General features: G+C 53.9%; 1 protein-coding gene across 3 annotated transcripts in view; it reads right to left on the reverse strand.

Annotated features, from left to right (window-relative positions):
* Positions 1-182: 182 nt before the first annotated feature.
* Positions 183-19,721, reverse strand: part of C19H1orf167 (chromosome 19 C1orf167 homolog) — a 28,151-nt gene continuing 8,612 nt past the window's right edge. Inside the window, exons 7-22 of one of the 3 annotated variants that reach the window (XR_008442803.1) lie at positions 19,240-19,426; positions 17,202-17,383; positions 16,603-16,789; positions 15,441-15,651; positions 14,237-14,418; positions 13,959-14,082; positions 13,475-13,629; positions 12,075-12,283; positions 11,072-11,216; positions 6,468-6,735; positions 5,007-5,115; positions 4,555-4,771; positions 3,530-3,665; positions 2,816-2,926; positions 1,028-1,514; positions 183-210 (exon numbers count right to left, since the gene is read on the reverse strand). Coding sequence is in view for 2 of the 3 variants with exons in the window: in XM_054009257.1 (XP_053865232.1) it covers positions 1,455-1,514; positions 2,816-2,926; positions 3,530-3,665; positions 4,555-4,771; positions 5,007-5,115; positions 6,468-6,735; positions 11,072-11,216; positions 12,075-12,283; positions 13,475-13,629; positions 13,959-14,082; positions 14,237-14,418; positions 15,441-15,651; positions 16,603-16,789; positions 17,202-17,383; positions 19,240-19,426 (2,483 nt within the window). In the remaining variant the exon portion in view is untranslated. Of the gene's footprint in view, positions 211-998; positions 1,515-2,815; positions 2,927-3,529; positions 3,666-4,554; positions 4,772-5,006; positions 5,116-6,467; positions 6,736-11,071; positions 11,217-12,074; positions 12,284-13,474; positions 13,630-13,958; positions 14,083-14,236; positions 14,419-15,440; positions 15,652-16,602; positions 16,790-17,201; positions 17,384-19,239; positions 19,427-19,721 lie in introns of those variants that run through there. The other 2 variants (XM_054009258.1, XM_054009257.1) reach the window with 2 other exon arrangements.

Below are 19,721 nucleotides of genomic sequence, written 5' to 3' on the forward strand. Positions count from 1 at the left end.
GCCTAGCTGGGCAGTGGGACAGGTCCATTCTCCACAAGTGCCTGTCACCAGCATTACTAGTTGGGGTGGGGGGAGCATGAAGTGAAATGAGACGCTTGGCCAAACCTCAGCCCATGCTGCAGCGTTGATGGGGCACGTCTTCCATTCCACAGTGCATTGGGGATGGGGGAGGAGGCAGATGCCTTCACCTGAGCATAGGCAGGAGGGGAGCTGTGGGGGAAGAACACAGCAATGACAGCACCAGGCTGAAACAAGCATCTGATGGAGCAGCAAGAGGCAGTTGCCTGCTTCAGTGACACCGAACGGTGGACAAACCAGTGTTGCAAAGCTTGAGCCACCACAGACAAGCTCGGGGCAGCTTCTGGGGGGATTTCAGAACCCCTGCCCAGCTGGGTGAATGCTTTTTCCCATGAGCACTGGGGAGAAGCACTTCCTGCATCCTTCTGTCCCTTTAATTTTAGCCTTGTGGGGAATGGCTGATGCCCTGTAACCACCCTAGCTAGATCAATCACTGCAGGCGCTAATGAGGGGCAGGGTGTGGGAGCAGACATGCCCACCTGGCCTCAGCAGAGCTTTTGGATGCTCAGCTGTTCCCAGCAGGTTTCTTCATCACAGCCCCATTCAGCAGAGAAAGGACCCTGCGGGAGGCAGAGGCTCAGAGGTTGGCCACCCACCGAAGGGCTTAATGAGGAGCTGATGGACGGGAACACATGCAGGAGCCGAGGGCTGCACAAGAATCCCCACGGGGAAGAGGCAGATCTAAAAATAAAGCCCCTGTTCAAGGCAGCATGGGCTGCCCCTAGCCGAGTTACGCTAGGAGGAAGTGGGGGCTGGACAGGTTGGAAGCCTCAAGCCCACAAGCAGGAAGGGAGCTCCTGGGCAGGAGAAGAGCTTGGTTTCTTTCCCCCCCGGATCAGAGAACTGGATCCTGGCATAGCCTTGGCCAGGGTGGAGCCGTTTGTGGTACAGGGTGAACCCCTGATTCAAAGGAAAGCATGTGGCAGACCGACCTTTAATCAGAACTCACATTCAACACAGCCTGCACCAGACAAGCTGCGTGTCCCCAGCAGTGCATTCGTCCTGCCTTGCGCCAACACAGGCAAGGTCAGTGGGCGAGGAGAATGCCCTTTTCTGGCCCAGCGAACTCGAGTGAATACGCCCACGACACAGGGCAGGAAGGAGACACGACGTCCTGTTCTTTGAAACTGAGCCCCAGGCTGGAGACGCTCTGTTCCTAGGAGTGCCTGGCAGGCCGATGTGTCACTAGCAGAGCAGGGACTGGCTCTGCCAGAAGTTGGTAGCCCCTGTAGCTGCCTGGCGGGGACAGTTCTGAGAAAGCACCACTTCCCTGCATTCTTGTTCAAAGGAGACACACACATGCCCCTTCCTTTCAATACCCAGCCATGTTCTCAGCTGGCCCAAAGAGGGGAGCTCTGGCCAGTCCCTCCAGAACCTCAGCAGTGTCCTCTGCCCTCCAGACGGGACCCTGTCAGCTGGTGCCACCTTCCAAAGGCCTGAAATGGAAGAGGGGAGAAGTCAGACCCAGGTCACAGCTGGGTGGCCCCTAGATTCTGCAATGCAGCCCCAGCCACCTTCACCTTGACTACATCATAGAGGGGGACTAGAGGTCCCGGTTTATAGTGCTCCACCTGGGTGAGGCTGCATGACCTAGTGGGCCCTGCCATCTCTACCCACTGCGTTAAGTGTGGGCCTCCGACTTCTAACAAGGGGCTCAGGAGGGCTGAGCGTGGCCCGGGCTCATCCAGCAGGATGTGACAGGGATCCCCATCTTTTACGATAGGGCCAAAGAGCGTTTGCCTGGAGGTCTCTCTGCCACCCCCAGCCCTGGGGCCTGGCTCAGAGACCCTGTCCCTCCCTAGCACTCAGGGAGACTGGCTAGAGCACAGACTCTCTTCCCAAGGCAGAAGGATCAAGTCCCGCCAGCAGAGCCAGCCCATCTGCTGCACGCAGGAGGTCAGCGTTAGGCACAGGTTGTTTGCACATGACCCCGACAGTCCTCCACTTCCCCTGTGATGCAGCGAGAAGGGGCCAGCAGCGAGATTGCCACGAACAGTTAATCCTGCAGCTTACTCTCCTTCCTGCACCCAGCCGACTGCAGGAGTGACCCGGGGGAAAGAACTTCCCCTGGCCCGGGCAAGCGCCGTGGGCTCTGGGCTGGGTCAGCGGCATCTCCCAACCAGCTTTACTTGCCCTGCTAGTTAGAACAGCATAACACTGAGTCAGCCTAGTTTGGAAACAGCCTCCTAGTAGCTGAGAGAGCAGGGCCCCTGCCAATGGTGCCATCACACGTGGACCATGCTAATCCCCACGCCTGCCTAGACAACAGCAACCCCTCCCTACCCCTCAGCCAGGATTGATTAGCAGAGTCTCCGCTTACTAAGGCTTCATTAACCCTGTGCAGCATCAGGCCTCAATCTCCTTTCATTCAAGGCAAGGACCCACAACACTAAGGAACACACAGAATGGAAACAGCACCTGCGATGGGACTAGCGTGGAAAACGCCATTCCCTTCGGTGCCCTCTCAGCTCCCACCTATTCCCTGCTGCTCTGCCCGCCTGTACCTAGCCTTTTTACACTATAAGCTCTTGGGGCAGGGGCTCTCTCTCACTAGGCGTTTGTGCAGTGCCCAGCACGAACTGGGTTAGGGCCTCTAGGTGCTCCCATAATACAAATAATTGGTAGTCCACAGAATCACAGAACTGGAAGGGACCTCGAGAGGTCATCTAGACCAGTCCCCTGCTAGAAGCTTCAGCTACTAACTGGGAGATCAAGCGGAAGAGCTGTAAGCTCCTACCCTGGCGAGCAGGCTCCGGTCTTCACCCTCCAGGAAACTCTGGGCCACCTGGCTTTGCAGGTAGCGCCTCCTCCAGATCCTCCAGCCCCGCTCCAGCAGCCTCTGCCCAACCTACAAGGAGAAAAGGCAGCACACAGAGGTTAGCTCCCTCTGCCTGGCACGGTCTGCCATGAATCTCCTTCCCCTCCTCGGCCAGCATTCAGGCTGTTTAGACTGCAAGCTTTCAGGGGCAGGGGCCCCTCGTCTTACCCCGTTGGCAAAGCAGCCTGCACACCAGCAGCACTCTAGGAGCAGTCAGCCAGGGGCCAGCTGAAGGAGCATGCCTGTTGCTGGGACACTCAGATTGGGCTCAGAACAGGTCCCAAATAGTCACTTGTCCAAGGAGGAGGACGACAGAATATGGGTCTGTACTAAAACCAGATGGCTGGGGATTGAATAGAGGAGGTGGTAAAGGGAGGAAGGAAGACACTGAGTAAGGAGGAGTGTGGGTTAATAGTTTGTCAGGCACATGAGGCAGGACTCCTGGGTTCTCACGCCACCCCTGCCAGAGACTTGCTGTGTGACCTTAGGTGCAAGCCACTTAATCCTCCGTGGGCCTCAGCTTCCCCATCTGTGACGCGGGGATGGGGACTATCCCAGGAGGGCGGGGCTTTGAGAGGACAGCCACTGCAGGAGCGTTCCCCTCGTTGTGGATGGGCCCAGACATTCACTCACCAGCGCCCGCATGATCAGTGCCGTCCTGCTGGCGTCCATCCACTGCTGCCACCCGCTCGCCAGAGAGCGCATCCTCCTGCCGGCCCGGAACTGGCGGAGCAGCACGTTGTGACGCCATCGTCTCAGGTACTTTGTCCTGGAGGCAGAGAAGGAAAAGGAACTTGTTCGTCCCAACGGCTGCACTCGCCACGGCTGATGTTCTCCCGCAGCACAGACACAGCCGGCCTCACTGCTTCCAGGGGAACCTGACGCCGCTCCAAGGCAAGGATCGAGTGACGCCGGCAGTCCTTGCATCTAACCCGCACTCAGCTCCTTACACCTAGTGACTGGAGACTCCCGGCCCATCTGTTGTGTGCTCTCCATTGGCCATAAAGGATGCAGTGGGAGGAGGGGGACAAGCTGTGACTCACTGCCCCCATCCCCTCCAAACAGTGATACAAGGCTCATCCCTGCTTATTTGATTAGCACATTTAGTGCAGATAGTGGGGGTCAGTTAACAACCCTGCAGGCCGAAGGCCTCTGTTTATCCACTCGACAGGTACGAGTTTCCCCCACGCTGCCCTGCCAATATGCCCCAACGCTGACCTCCCGTAGGGCCTGGACTGACACCCCCATCTTACTCTGCATGATCCATATGTTGGTAACAGCTTTCAGTCGCTGCCCACCTGCTCCAGATTCGAACCAGTGACTGTCACCTGTCCCCTTCCCTGCTTCAGCGGCCGCAGAGCACAATCAATTGTTTACGGAGATTCCTTGTGCTGACTGCCCCCCAGCAGAAGCAGGGAACCTAGGCACATACACATACATGAGACCTAAGAAATGCTCCTTCCCTTTAAACAGCCAGACCCTACGGTCAGGGCCGCCATTAGGAAGGAATTAAAAGAACAGGGATTTCAAGGTCTTGCTCAGTCAGACACATCCATCTTCCCTCCCCGACGCTGACTGATGGAAACACACCCTGAAGGTGACAGCACGGTTACCAGCAATTCCTTCTCCGGCTCCCTTGGTGCTGACCCTGTGCTTACCCAAGCCGTCTTCTATACAGCTCATCTGGTACCAGCTCGGTGCTGCTCTCCTGGGGCCAGGCATGCCCAGGTGCCCAGCCCAGCTGATGGACTGGCAATCTCTCTGTCCTGCTTTGGTTTCTGTAGAGCACCAGCCAGCGACGGAAGGCGCTGGGAAGTAGCCTATGGTAAGTCGCTGTGCTTGGTCCAAGATCCTTTTCTCTGCGTCGTCTCGGCTCTGCGGGAGGAGACACAGCAATCACACAGGGCATGCCGCCGTGCCGGCAGCGGCTGTTCTACCTTTAGCTCCCAAAACAGGACCACAGCTTCCATCCTATTCAATTAATGAGCAAATAATGTACAGAAGAGCTCGAGTAGATGGCTCCCTTCTAGGCAGACACCCACATGCTCCAACAATGCCCCGCCGTTCCCTGTACAGTCCCCAGAAAGGAGGAAGCGGGTTTCATTCTTACTGATTGACCAAGACAGAGGCATTTTCCTGCCCTTCCTGGCTCCTATGAGGGTGCACCGCTGCCGGGAGCTCTGGGACAAGGCGGCTGCTTTCGTCCAGTAGTTGCAGGCCTGAGGACAGAATTTACAAAACAGCGGTCAAGACCTAACACAAAAGCAAGGGGGGGGGGACCCCTCCCCTAACACACACGAGAGTCACACAAGCTGAGCCGCAGGCGTGACACCCCAGGGTTCAGATCCCAGCAGGGCTGACTAAATCCTTCAAAATAAATGGAGTTTCGTGCAGTTTGCCAGCTGTGGGCCTGTCAGAAAGGACTGTGATAACCAAGGTCCAGTCTGCTCTGTGGGGTAGAAATTATCCAGTGGCACCTTTCTTCGGAGCAGGGGATTTGTTCTAGTCTTTTTGCCTAGTGTGTCGTGCACCATCAGGGAAGCCTATAGCTTGAAAAGCACTTCCAGACGAAAGGCCAAGCACAGTCACGGGCCATCGCGTAGCCAGTCACACAATCAGAGCCCATGTATCTAAGTGTTTGAGATGAGCCCCAGCGCCAGTCTCTGAGCCGAGTCACCCAACTGTGCTCTTCTTCAGAGAGCAGGGAGTTGTCTCAAACATCGGGCCCTACCAAATACCCGGCCATGAAAAACGCGTCACGGACCATGACATTTGGTCTTTTGTCCTATACTAGACAGATTTCCTGGGGGAGATCAGCATTCCTGACCCAAAAGGGAGTTGCAGGGGGGTCACAAGGTTATTTTAGGGAGGGGTCATGGTATTGCCACCCTTACTTCTGCGCTGCCTTCGGAACTAGACGGCTGGAGAGTGACAGCTGTTGGCTGGGCGCCCAGCTCTGAAGGCAACGCCCCACCAGCATCAGCACAGAAGTAATGGGTGGCAATACCATACCATCAAAAAGAATGAGGAGTACTTGTGGCACCTTCATCAGATGCATGCAGTGGAAAATACAGTATACTGCATGCATCTGATGAAGTGGGCTGTAGCCCATGAAAGCTTATGCTCAAATAAACGTGTTAGTCTCTAAGGTGCCACAAGTACTCCTGTTCTTTTTGCTGATACAGACTAAACACGGCTGCTACTCTGAAACCTAATACCATACCATGCCATCCTTACTTCTCCACTGCTGCTGGTGGCGGCTCGACCTTCAGCGCTGGGCTCCTGGCCAGCAGCCACAGTTCTCCAGCTGCCCAGCTCTGAAGGCAGCATAGCCACCAGCAGCAGCACAGAAGTACGGGTAGCAGTACCGCAACCCCCCCAAAATAATCTTGCAACACCTCTGCCCCCAACTCCTTTTTGGGTCAGGACCCCTACTGTTACAACACTGAGAAATTTCAGATTTCAATTGCTGAAATCATGAAATTTACAATTTTTAAAATCCTATGACTGTGAAATTGACCAAAATGGACTGTGAATTTGGTAGGGTCCTACTCATACAGAAACTGCTCACCTGTTTCACCACAGCCATGGAGTCTAAGTGCAGGGCTTGATGCCCCCTAGTGGCCACTCTCCAGCGCTGAAAGGATTTAGCCCAAGCAGATCTCTGTTGTTTGCCATCTCTCTCTTCTCCTTGCCACTTCTTAGCTCTCAAGAATTCCATCCTCCACTGGGCAAAACATAATGTGAGGCTACGCTGCTGCCTGGCGAGCTCACACTGGGCGAGAGCTTCATGCTGCGTGGCTCTGCGGATGGTAACCTGGAACCAAGCAACTAGGACCCTGGAAAAGAATCCGCAATTACGGGTTCTTGAAGTAACATTTTGGCACCAGTCTGAGTCTCCTCTGCCTCCCATCCTGTGGGGTCATTTACAACTGCCCAAAGCGAGTGCAAAAAGCTACCGGATCAGATTGGGGATACACCCACTTTCACCCTGTGTGGGCAAGTGCTCCTGGGCAAAGGCACTGGGAGGACGAGGTCAAATAGCTCCAGACCTCTGCACTGTAGCTGCTTTCTGCCAAATGCTCCCAATCACTGCACTTAGCTTTCCCAGAAGGTCGCCTGTCTGTACTTCCTGTGACCTGGGGAACATCAATTTCCTTCAGTCACATTTTAATGACGAGCCTCCGGGATCCGTATTCATGCAAAGGCACCTACAGAGTGAATGTAATGCTCACACATTGGGTCGGAGCAAGAGCCCTGGATACTAAACCCCTGCTTTGCCCACAGAACAGATACCGCATGGACACAAGCTACCGCCGCGCTGCCCTGCCACTGCACTGAACCCCAAGAAGTGATTCTTCCAGGTCAGGGCTGTGAAGGGAGATCAGGCCTGGCCTCTCTGCCAAGACTGTTCCAGTGTCAGCAACTGGAGGCCACAGTGGCGGTTTAGCTGGGGAGTGGGGGGGCTCTCTCCATGGAGCGAGAACACCCACCACTCATTTCAGATAGAACACTGACAAGCTAGCACAATACTTGGCTGCTACACCCCTAGGCTGGATTGGAACTGGTTGATTAGAGGTGGAAAAGGTGGGTTTATATCGGTTTTGCTTAGTATACAGATGAGTGACAGGTTTGTCTACACGGAGAAACTGAGCACAAGCGCTATTCAGCAAGAGCTTTCCGTGTGGATGCTCTTATTCCAGAATCGCTCTAGCACTTTCAGTTCCCACCCTACCTTATTCCAGAATAACTGCTCCTTGTAGCCAAACCGTAACCCACTGACACGAAACACACCAGAGCCTGCCGCTGCAGCTTCACAGGCCCGTGCGTTTTCAGCTTCTGGCCTGCTCCTTTGTTCCTCGTTCCACCAGGGTTTCCATTATGCAAATCACCCCCCTGCGCTGTAGGATTGAGGTGTAAATATTCTCCACTTGACGGGTCTCTCTTGAGATCAAGCGCATCTATAGTGGGTTATCCTAGCATGAAAAATGCCCCCCTCCGGAGGCGGCACCGCTCAGCCTGTAGCATGCCCAGGTGGGAAATCGGGAAGTGCTCCCTTATCAAAGAAGCGCTCAGTGGAAAGATTATTGATAGACAGACGCGCTGCAGGCAGAGGAAAGATTGCGTCTCTCTCAAACATACCTTCTGGGGCGGTTGCTACATGGACTGAATTGCTAAACCAATCGGGGTGAGCTTGTGGACACAGGATATTTGTTGCTGCTGCTTTCTAATGGAAATTTGGCCCCTCACAAGAAAATCTGGGGGCCAAATCCTGCAGTCCCAGAGCAGGGCTGGACTTTCAGTGCACTGTAACAGGATCCACATGGGGCATTAGTAGGGTGACCAGACAGCAAGTGTGAAAAATTGGGATGGGGGTGATGGGGGGGAGGGAAATGGAAGCCTATATAAGAAAAAGACCCAAAAATCGGGACTGTCCCTATAAAATCAGGACATCTGGTCACCCTAGGTGTTAATGCGTGGCAAGCTGGTACACAGAAGAGCCACACGCTGGCTTGCCGTGCAGTAACTTGCCCCATAGACAAGCCCTGAGTCCTTATCCACGTTGACTTCAATGAAAGCTACGTACAAAATGGATGCTAGATCGTGCCAATCGTTTACATGGAGAACTCCTCATTGTTCTGCTTAAAACGTGCTGGTCCCGGCGGAGGACCTCAGGGGCTGGCCTTTAGCTTGGGGCTCTGAGACAGGCTAGCAGCTTGACCTAGGGTTTAAACCACAACCCAAGTAAAAGGGGTCAGGATGATAGTTCAGTATATAGTTTCATGTCCTTGTGTTTTATGGACACTGCTTCTCTCCACGAGATCATTTATTCTGATTTTTCACACTAACAGAAATGGAAGCCAACCCATCGGGTCCAATTCATCCCCCAATTTAGATTTTGTAAAGAAGAGATTTCACAAGAGCTCAGGCCATCAAAAGTACTCCTGTGCAACTCCAGGGGAAAGAGGGGGTTGCTTTTTTTTTAAACAAAGAACTATCTCTCTTGCTGTGTTTGCAACACACACTGCAGCCCTGAGTTAGTGGAGGAGGGCTGGCAAGCGAAAGTGACAAGGGACAATCCAATCGTGACTCGTTTATCTGTGCTGAGAAATGCAGAAATAGGGGATGGCAAATTAGAGGTTTAAAATCCTCACATTTAATAATCACAATGTTATTTATAACACAGAAAAAGAGAGGAGCACTTGCTTTAACAGGATTTTTAACCTGATTAGGGTCAGGATTTCACCATAGTGAAGTCAATAGGCTTCAGTGGGACCAGGATTTCACTCAAAGAGGAAGATAAAAATTTCCCCTATATCCAAGGCATGTCTAGTTCATTTTATTCATCCTTTGGGGTTAGTGAAGCCTGCACCAAGGACCTCAACCTCCACCGTGCAGAGATCACTTCCAGTGTTGCTGGGAGGGTTTAGTCAGATCTTGCCTTGACGACCCATCTCTATTAGGTAACCAATTTTACAGGCCCTCGGGTGATCGCTTAAGGCAGGTTTCACTGTCGTTTGGTAATAGTGCCAACCTGCCTTAAGCGCTCTTCCCCATTCCTCTCCTCACTGCTTGCTCACGATGCTCTGCTGCACACGAACAGCGCGTGCTGTGATAGCCACAGCTTCCAGTACTTCACCGCACAGCCCCCTTCTCCTTCCGGAACTCCCAGGCCACCTGTTCCCTTTGCCGCAGGGTCTGCTCGTACCAGGAAAGAGCGAGAGGACAGACGCACCTGGATGCTCCAAGTCTCCTGCTGAGCACCAGCTTCCAGCTCAGAAAGGCCCACAGGGTCTGTGCCCTGTTGAGGTGCCCGTCAGCTCTCCTCTCAGTACTGCGTGTCTCCAGAGGCCAGCAGCTTTGCGGGCAGCATCCTCCTCCCGCTTGCGGGCTTGAAGAGCTGCAGCTTGACGGACTCAGAGGATTCCTTTCCTCTCAGCAAAGACTGCCTCTTCCCCCTCCTGCCAGCCTGAAAGGCTTGGAGGGTCTACCCAAGTCACTGGCGCGTTGACACTGTCCCATGCCAAGCTCAGAGACGCCTTCAAAACAACAAACCTCTACTCTGAATACGCCAGGTAGGGGGAGGGATTCAAACCATGGGAGAGTCAGATCCACCAGAATAATCCCCTACTCCACAGATTCTTCCTACCAGCCCCACTTCCAACACACTCCTGGATCTTCTTCTCCAGCCCCATTCAAGAGACTCTTCCCTTTCAGCTGAGCAGATCTTTCCTTCCTCCCCCGCTGGACGGACTCCTGCAGAGAGATTCTGTCTCTCAGGCACTTGCTGCTGCCTGAGCTGGGATCCCCAGGATCCAGTAATAATTCCCTTCTGCCAAAGGATCTTCAAAAGGAAAAGCCTCTTGCTTTTGGCCATCAGAGATCTGCACCTGGTATGGCAAATACAGTCGCCTAGAGCAGAGACTCCTGAATTGGTACTGGCCACTAGAGGTTTATTAATCGAAGACAAATGGCTGGAAGGCTACCAATTAACCTTTCTAAAGGCAGCGGGGTTCCTGGCAACTGATTGAGGGGGCACAGATGAGTCATTAGCGGGACCTAGCTGTTACTGTGTGTGCCCTGACACCTTTCAGCACTGAGACTGGCGTGCCAGGCTGCCAGTGCCTTGTACGCACAGAGGGCCTGATTCATCCTTGGTGTGACCCCATTGCCTTCACTGATTCAATGTAGCCTTGCAAAGGAGGAAGACAACCTAGAGAGAGCTATTCAAAGAGGCTCCAATGGGACTGACCCTGCCTGGCAGAGATCGGAAGAGATTCTCTTGCCAAGGCAGAATAATCCTCCTCCTCTTTGCTCTCCCAGGCCGAGAGGAAATGGTCTAAGGCATATGAACAGGGCAGGCCTTCACAATCGCTCACTCAAGCTGGGTCACTTCTCCCAGGATGCCTTGCCAGAACCCCCAGGCAGGGAGTGCTAGGCTATGGGTCACAGACACCCTGAAAGGGCTTGCCACGGTGTGCTTCAGCAGCAGCAGAAGAGAAGAGAAGAGAAGAGAAGAGCGTGGGGGGGGGGGGAAAGGAGGAGGGGAGAGGATTTCTACAGAAACATCATTCGTGCAAAATTCCCTTGAACTTTCGCATCCGGCAGATCAGATCCAGCTCTAGTAAATTACATTTCTACTCCTAGGAAAGGCTTCCGGGGGAGCAGACAAACCTGCGCAAGAGGAGACGCTTCCAGCACCAAGCAGCATTTCTCCGCTTCGCAGCTTGGCAGCGCCAGGCCCACATGACTGTCCTCTTCCTCCCTTGGGAGCTGTGCTGGGCCCATCGCAACTGCAGATCCCGCAGGGTGCACTGCTCTGAAATGGAACACAGGAGTCAGGCCAGAGCAGCCCACGAGATGCAGCCACCTCCCCAAGGCCAGGCAGACAGAACGGATCTGTCGCACGCCCTGCACTCAGACAGACAGACTTGTACAGGTTTTTAAATCATTCCTTCCACACAAGCAGCTAGACAGGATAGAAAAAAAATTGCTAGCAATGTGGTCTAGTGGTTTGACAAGGGAACGAGGAGTCAGGACTCCTGGATTCATCTCCTGCCACCAGCACATTGCGTTATCCTGGGCAAATCACTTTGCCGCTCTTCTGCATCTCAGCTACCCCCACTATAAAAGAGGAGCCTTCCCTACCTCCCTGGGCATTATGGAAACTTACTGTTTATAAATCACTTGGAAATCCTCTGATGAAGGGTGCTATGGACACAGGATTCTTACAGACTGCACAGGGCTGAATCCTGCTCCCACTGAAGCCAAAGGAAGTTTTGACAATTACTTCAATGGGAGCAAGATCCAGTCCATTATGTTCAGTTCAAAACCGTGGTCACCCAGGACTTCCCAGTTGTCTCTACACATTGGAACTTTATAGTGACAGCAGGATTAGAACTCAGATCCTCCTGGTCCAAACTACCTGAGCCAAAGGAGACTCTCCATTAGCTAAAAGCAGTACAGAGCATATGACACACAACTGAGCAATTCTGGTTGCAACCAGTAGAGGGCAGTGGTACACATACACACTAGCCAGTTCATTACATCTGAGATCTGCAAAGCCCAACACTAGGACTACAAGCAGGATTTCCTCCCAACCAGTTTGATATAATATCCTTCCCCTTCAGCCAGTTCTACACACAGCGTTCAGGGCCTGTTATACCATGTAACTCACTCTGCCAGCAGGTATGCCAGCACCGCAGGGCATCTGCTGCCTTTTGACGGATCCGATGCCTGAATCTCCTGTCAGCTTCCACTTTCTGAGTTAGCCTCCGCTTCCACAGGTCAAAGACAGCCTGGCAGCAATGGAGACCATGTTGTCGGGATGCCATGGCTTTCCGATTCTTATCTTCCACAACCCACTTGTGCCAGCCAAGAAACGCCCTGGGGAGGGAGGATGCAGGACACGTGAGAGGCTGGAGGAGCAGCTCAAAAGAGATTTACTTTTGTATGTTACGTTTAATGAAATACCCACTACAGATGGGAGATTTCACTAACTTCCGGAATTACATCGGATTCGTTTTTAAACGGCAACCAGCTAAAGTATACCTGGAATGTTACTTGGGATCACTTTGCTGAGGGGAGAGTGCATACCTAATGACACCCAACGTACTTGCACTTGGCATCTGTGCAGCGCCTTCCAGTCAAGAGCTCAGTATTTTACAAGCATTAAGCAAGCTTCACAACACCCTGGGGAGTACATGGGCAGACTGAGGAACAGAGGTTAAGTGACCCGCCCAAGGTCACAGGTGAGTTGGTGGCAGAGCCAGGAAGTGAACACAGGAATCGGGACTCCTAGTTCTCTGCTCTAACCAGGAGACCATGCTGTGTTGTACTTGACCATGGTGGAATATTGGCTTTGACTTTTCAGCTGACATTTGTTTAAAACTGCCTATGGATTTAGACATACAAATCCCATCCATACAATGGGAACCATGTGTCTAAATCCCCTAGGCAGTTTGATCATCTGAGCCTTCGTGTTTTGGGGTTAATTTAGGCCCTAATGTTTCCTAATTGAGACACTTTGCTCAGTGCAGCTCAAAAAGGATTGGTCGCCTATTCAAACGAGAACAGTGGGGGGGGGGGACCTGCACCTGCTTCCTGAAGCACCCAGCACTGGCCACCCTTGCAGACAGTGGACAAGCTGGTCCGCTGCTCTGTTCAGACATGCCAATCTCTACTAGGAGGTTCCTGGCCCAGCCCAAAATGAAGGGTTCTGGAGGGGGGCAAATGAAGGAAAAGAAATACAGGTGGGGGAGGGAACCCTTTAAAAGCAAATCCTAGGTCCAATTCAGAGCTCAAGGCCCAGGTGGCCTAGTGCATAGAGCACAGGACTGAGACTCAGGAGACCTGAGTTCTATTCCTTTATATGCAACTGTGCCTCGGTTTCCCCCTCTATAAAACAAGGCTAATGATACTGACCTCCTTGGTAAAGCGCTTTGAGATCTATGGGTAAGAAGAGCTAGGGATTGGTACTATTGCTATTTTCACCCAATAGACATTTCTACAGATGCTCTGGAAACAGTTACAACAGAAGAGTGTCAGAAAAGCATAAACCGGCTCTGGGGCCCGTACCGGGACAGCAGGACGAGCCTGTGACGCTGCTGGATCTTTAGATGTTGCTGAGTCTGAGCTGACCAGACCAAGAAATATCTCTGCAGGAGTCGTAGCTCTGCTTGGTGCCAGAGGGAGCCGCAGGGACTCTCCAGTTCCTCTCCAGAACTGTCACCCTGTAACGCAACAAACCAGGAAGGGGTCTGAAATCCAGCACAGACACCGGACCCCATTCATCCTGCTCGCGCTCACTGCTGCCGTGACCTGCCCTCACCACTGCCAAACCCCTCCCAAGTACCCTTTCAATTTCTGAGTACCAGGCAAATCTCCCTGCTCATCGGCCACTGAGGCTCGCAAGAGGAGGGGGACGAGATGTGCAGAGATCTGCCGGTCATGGGAACCTCTTTGCCCAACTGAGAGCAGACGGGTGAGGTGTGGGGTTGGCAGCTGATTAAACCCAAAGACTTTTCCGTAACTTGAGCAGCACGGAGAAACCCTTCGATACCTGCAGAGCGTCACCTTGGAACCACATTTCTTCCCATGCGGAGTAACTGGCGAGAGGCTCGATCCCGCTCTCTGGTCTCCACAGCGCCGAAGCTTGGAGCTGGCCTCCCATAAACCGATTCTCTCTGCAAGACACAAGCACCAGGCTGTTCTCTCTTGCCAAGCAGGGTGAGGAAAAAGCAGCCGGAGTGGCACTGGGCTGGGAGTCAGGAAAAAGGCAGCCATCTAGGCTACGTCTATCTGTACAGAAGAGCCACCTCTTTCCAGGATCCAACTCACCCGACTCGAGGACTCTGTGGAGGAGAGGACGCCTGCAAACAGAGCTCTCCCACCAGCTCAGCTGGAACCGCTGGGCAGCGGTGCTGCTGCAGAGAGCAGACAGACCGGGACAGGGGTGTGGTGTCCTCGGAGGTCAGGAGGGAGGAGAGGCTGTTCTGGCTGCTGTCACAGAAGCTGCTCTCCTGGTCAGAGGAAAGCACATGGCTATGAGTTTAGTGCTCCGAGAACGATCCCTCTGCTAATGACCTCCACGCTCTACGGTCACTCCTCTTTGCAGCGGAGCTTGGGGAGATCCAAGATGCAGCCATCCCTCTGCTGCCACAGGGAACACTCCTCAGCCAGTTTGTGTCCAGGGACGTGGGTACACATTTGGTGGAAAATAGACCTCTAACTAGCTACTACCCACCCTGACTATGGATTGCCCCAATGCTCTGCGTAGTCAGCAGGTGAGTACAGCAAAGCCTACCATCCTGATGGCTCCTCAGAGGCTGGCAGCCGTGGTGGTAAGTAGAACAGAGCCCAGCAGCTCTGCAGTCCATTTCCCATGGCAGCCAAGCCAAGAGGTCCCTGTATCCCCTCCCACAACTGGCAGGGAGCTCGGTACCCTGTGCCTTCTAGCTGCCATGCAGTGAGTACACAGCAGAACTCACCCACCATCAGCCTGCGGCTCCCTTGCGCCTGCCCTCTAAGCCCTCACTTAGGGGACTGGCATGACCGTATCTGCCTCTGAGCACATGGACTCCCCAGCATCAGAACCTTCCAGTCTAAGACCAAGGCAGATCAGCTTGTTAGTGTGCGGACTGTGTTGAAGCAGAAACTTTAGGTTCAAATCCCAGCACTTCAGTGCCGTAAGGCAGTACCTCATCTGCATTGAGCCCTTCTGTGCCTCACTTTCCCCATCTGTAAATGAGGACGATCATATTCACCCATCTGGGCAGGGCACTTTGAGATCCTCGGGTGAAAGGCACCGGGTCAGTGTGACGCTGGCATGGTGAAGGTGAAGCACAGAGCGGTACAGTGGCTTGCCCAAGGCTGCACAGCTAGTCAGTGGCAGAAATATAATCTAGGTCTCCAGACTGCCAGTGCACTGCTGTCACCACTAGACAGCACTGCCTCAAAGTATTCTCAGGTCCCTGCTGGATCTGAACTTCCCTGCAGCGCACGGGCACCGGCACAGAGAGGACTGTCAGCAGGACTCCCTCACCTTTTCCAACGGGCCAAGGGAAACCAGAGGAGCAAGAGTGCTGCTGTGGAAGCCGGAGGACAGAGAAGACTCCTCAGAATCCAGCAAGGCAAGAGGGTCCTCCTGAGGTGCCCTGGGATTGCAGTTAAGAGGGTTCAGCTGAAGAGTCTTCTGGTGCCACCGCCTCAGAGCGTCCCGCAGTCGGCGCTGCTCCGAAGCCTGGGAGAAGGAACTAAGGAGGAGAACGAGAGGGTAAGGAAAAGTTTGCATAATGGCTTAGCAGACTGGCCTAAAGGGTCTTTCACCTCAAGGTTACCCATTTAGACCCAGCCCAGGTCAGTAGCGGCGAGTTACCATGGGTGTGGTCTGACCAGGAAGCCACCTGATGGAATCCACCACGGTAACTCGCCCTATCAGCCCCTGTGCTGGCAGTCTCAGCAGAGAGACCGAGGACTGAGTGGAACATGGAGACTGCCCCACTCTCTAGATTACCGAGACGCGCTGGTGGGGCAAAGTGGGGAAGCCTGTACTGTGCTGATTTCTGAATCGATGGGTGATGGGTTCTACCACCAGCCTCCACCCCTTCATTTCCAGACTCAGGGCCTGCCCTGCACTGCAGCAGCAGGTCCTGGTGATGGTCCTCGAAGAGCCAACAAACTGTCCTTTGGAATGTTTGCCCTTCACACAGTGACATACCTGGTACCACGGGCAGCAATGGAGGCATCTTCCCCATTGTACTAGATATATGACGCAGCTGTGTGTGTCAATCTCTAAAATTCAGAATCGACGAGAAGGAAACCTCACACACGCATTTCAGGGGAGTGCCACAAAGGCACCTTCAGCAGCAATTCCTCCCCCCGCTCCTAGAGGGTGCCCTCTCCTGGCACAGCAATCCAGAGCCCCTCCTGGCACCGTCTTTGGTTGGCATTGGTAGCACACATGCACGGACCCACTCTGGAAAAGGTCTCACTGAGACCACGATAAGCCCCTTATAGGCTTTCAATAGGTTAGACAGATCCCTGCAGTTCATTTTTTTTAATGTAATTTCATCCGTGCCAGCAACAGAGAGACTCTACAGCAGATGCAATTTGAGAGGCAAAGTGATTTCTTACGGAGGGACCCAGAGGAAATCTAGACCCCCAAGAATCAAGGCGTTCCCTCAGCATTTGATCCTAACACTCACTTAGCTCGCTGTTGCTGATGGAGCCTCGCCTTCCACAGCAGAAATATCCTCTGGAGCTTCATTCGCTGGTAGAGTTCATCTAAAGAGCCACCTCTTTTCCACAGGTGGCTTCTCCTCACAGCCAAGCATAACTGAGCTTCATCTTCCTTCACCACAGGCCCACTGGCAGCTGAGCTGGCTTGTTGTCCTTTACAGGTCACGGACAGACAGGAGAGAGAGAGAGAGAAACCATTTGTCAGGAGTGACTCTTCAGTGCTCAGAAACTCAGCCTGAGGCAGGGGACAGCCACTGACTCCCCCACCCCACAGCTTCCTTTCTAGATCTCCAAGTAAATTACTGCCAGGCTTTCTTCTAGGCTTATCAACGGGGTCTCAAATCTTCCTGCAGCAGCACTAATCTGGCCAAGGGGGACAACCCTCTTCCCCATTTGGCATTTCACATTAGTATCACGTTTCATCCTGAGTGTAGCAGACTCCACTCATGCTGTCCTGCAATAAGCTTCCATCCAGTCTCCAGTGCACCACATGGGGAGGGGAAAATGTAGCAGCACATCAGTATCTTTGATCCGAAGATGACTAGATAGGCCCTCAACGCCTCACCATAGCATCTCCTCTGCCTCAAGATAAACAAGTTCACAGCTGTCATCTTGTCCACTTCTCTGAGCTGCAGCATCAGGACCCACTGCTGGAAGCACTTCCTCAGGGACCCTGCCCTGTGATGCTCCAGATTCTGCCTGCACAATGCCTTCCGCTCAACAAACTGCTTCCAAGCACTGAAGCACCTGAGGAGACCAAAGAACAAAATAAATCAAGCAGCAACAGCTGGTTCTCTGGTTATTTCTGCCATAGAACTTCTGTGATTCAGGAGTCTCTTGTCCATAATTCATTCTTGGAGTGCTTGGGTAATGTAGGGATCTGGGGAGAATGCCACAATCCCTCGAACCAAGCTTCTTCCACTTCTAGGTCCAAGGTCTGCCTCCAGACCAAGACATCTTACCATTGGATGGCTATTGGGTGGCCTACATGAAATGAATTGGGGGTTTCGGGCCAGTTCCCAATGGACGGGAATCCACTGTGCCCAAACTGTAACTAGCAACTAGCCCCCTTATTGACAGTCTCAACAGAAGAGCCAATAACCGGCTGAGGCACGGAGACTGAACTATCCTCTCAACCCTAGATGTGCTCTGCCTAGATCAATGGTGAGGCCTCTTAGTGGGGTTGTGCAGGGGAAGCTTGCACCAGTACAGCCTGTGCAGTACTTGGTCTGTGGATAAACGGAGGATTCGGTCAGATGGGACCACTGCAATCATCTACTCTGACCTCTTGTATAACACAGGCCATAGGACTGCCCTGAATTAATTCCTGCTTGAACTAGAGCAGATCATTGAGAAAAGTATCCAATCTTGATTTTAAAATGTCCAGTGATGGAGACTCCACCCCAAGCCTTGGTAAGTTGTGGCAGACGTCAGCCTACAACACTAAATTCATACACACAACATATTTAGTCTTTATGTGGGTGCTGTGAGAAAGGGACTGGCTGAGGCACTATCGAGTGAAGGGAGACACCAGAGCTATTAGTGTACCAGCCTTTTTCACTTCTGGAGACCCAGGTTCGAGTCTTCGATTGGGCCAGGAAAGGAAAAGGAGTTGGGTTCTTCTCTCCTACTCCCCGTTTGCTCCATCACAGACTCGCTGTGCCGGTTGGAACAATTCTGATGGTTGGTGCGGATTTGGTGACTGGACTAGCGGAGCACAGAGCTCAGGGTTGAAGTGCCTTGGCTGAGTTATGCAAGGGAGCTTGCCCCGTATTGGTCCCTGCTAGGTCTGTCTTTAGCCAATGTCCCCACACCCTCCCCATGACCACTGACTCAATCCTCAAATATTTAGAGCACTAAAGGTGGGACGGGCTTTGTCTAGCATTCGATAGAGTCAGGGCCAGCTCTGGCTTTTTTGCCGCCCTAGGCAAAAAAGCCACACGCCGCCCCCCCGCTCCTCTGCCAGTGCGGCAGGGGAGGGCGCCGAGCCCGGCCGTGGGCCCACAATCCCCAACCGGCCAGAGTGCCGGGGGGAGGGCGGAGAGCCTGGCCGGGGCTCTCCGCTCTCCCTGGCGGCCAGAACGCCGGGGGGAGGGCGGAGAGCCTGGCCGGGGCTCTCCGCTCTCCCTGGCGGCCAGAACGCCGGGGGGAGGGCGGAGAGCCCCCAGCGGCCAGAGCGCCGGGAGGAGGGCGGAGAGCCCGGCTGGGGCTCTCCGCTCTCCCCGGTGACCAGAGCGCCAGGAGGAGGGTGGCGAACCCGGCCGGGGCTCTCCGCTCTCCCCGACCGGCCGGAGCGCCGGGGGGGAAGGGCGGCAAGCCCGTCCGGGGCCCCGCTCTCCCCAACCGGCCAGAGCGCCGGGGGGAGGGCGGCGAGCCCAGTCGCGGCCCCGCTCTCTGGCCAGAGCGCCCCACCACGCCGCCCCCCTCCAGGCGCCGCCCCGAGCACATGCTTGGTGGGCTGGTGCCTGGAGCCGGCCCTGGATAGAGTCACTCTGGGTCGCATCTCTCACTGCCAGGCTGCTGCCTGACTTTTCACAATGGAACACATTCCAGACTGAATCCGACATCCCCAAGAGAAGGAAGATGGGTCCCATTTTGCTTACCGGGTGGCCAGCTCTCTCCGGATCCGAGTCAGCAGTGGCAAAATCCGCTCGGTTTCCAAGCTCCGTGAACGCCATGCCCGGAAAATGTTCTGTAGCTGCTGCTTCTCCAGCAGGGCACGGGCGTCCTGCACTCTGGTCTCCTCTTTGTGCAGCAGCTCCTTCTGCAGGCGCCACAGTCTGAAAGCTGCTGTGTTACAAGACCGGGGGGGTGGGAGGGGGGGAAGAGAAAAATCAGATCTGAAGAGAAGAGCTTAGAAGATTTTAGCACCATCAATGCAAACATCCACCGGCAGGACTCCTGCTGGGAATGGCCGGGCACTGCTGGGAGGAAGCTCACATTGCTGTAGTCAGAGCATCCACTATAAAGCTAAACTCATCTAGGAGATAAGACAAAGGAGATATTGAAACAGAACAATAGGCGACCAATCCTATGAGATGCTGGCATCCTCCCCTCCCACCAGAGTCAAGGCCCAGCACGTCAC

This window comes from Malaclemys terrapin, chromosome 19, assembly GCF_027887155.1.
Source record: "Malaclemys terrapin pileata isolate rMalTer1 chromosome 19, rMalTer1.hap1, whole genome shotgun sequence".
Classification (NCBI taxonomy): Eukaryota; Metazoa; Chordata; order Testudines; family Emydidae; genus Malaclemys; species Malaclemys terrapin.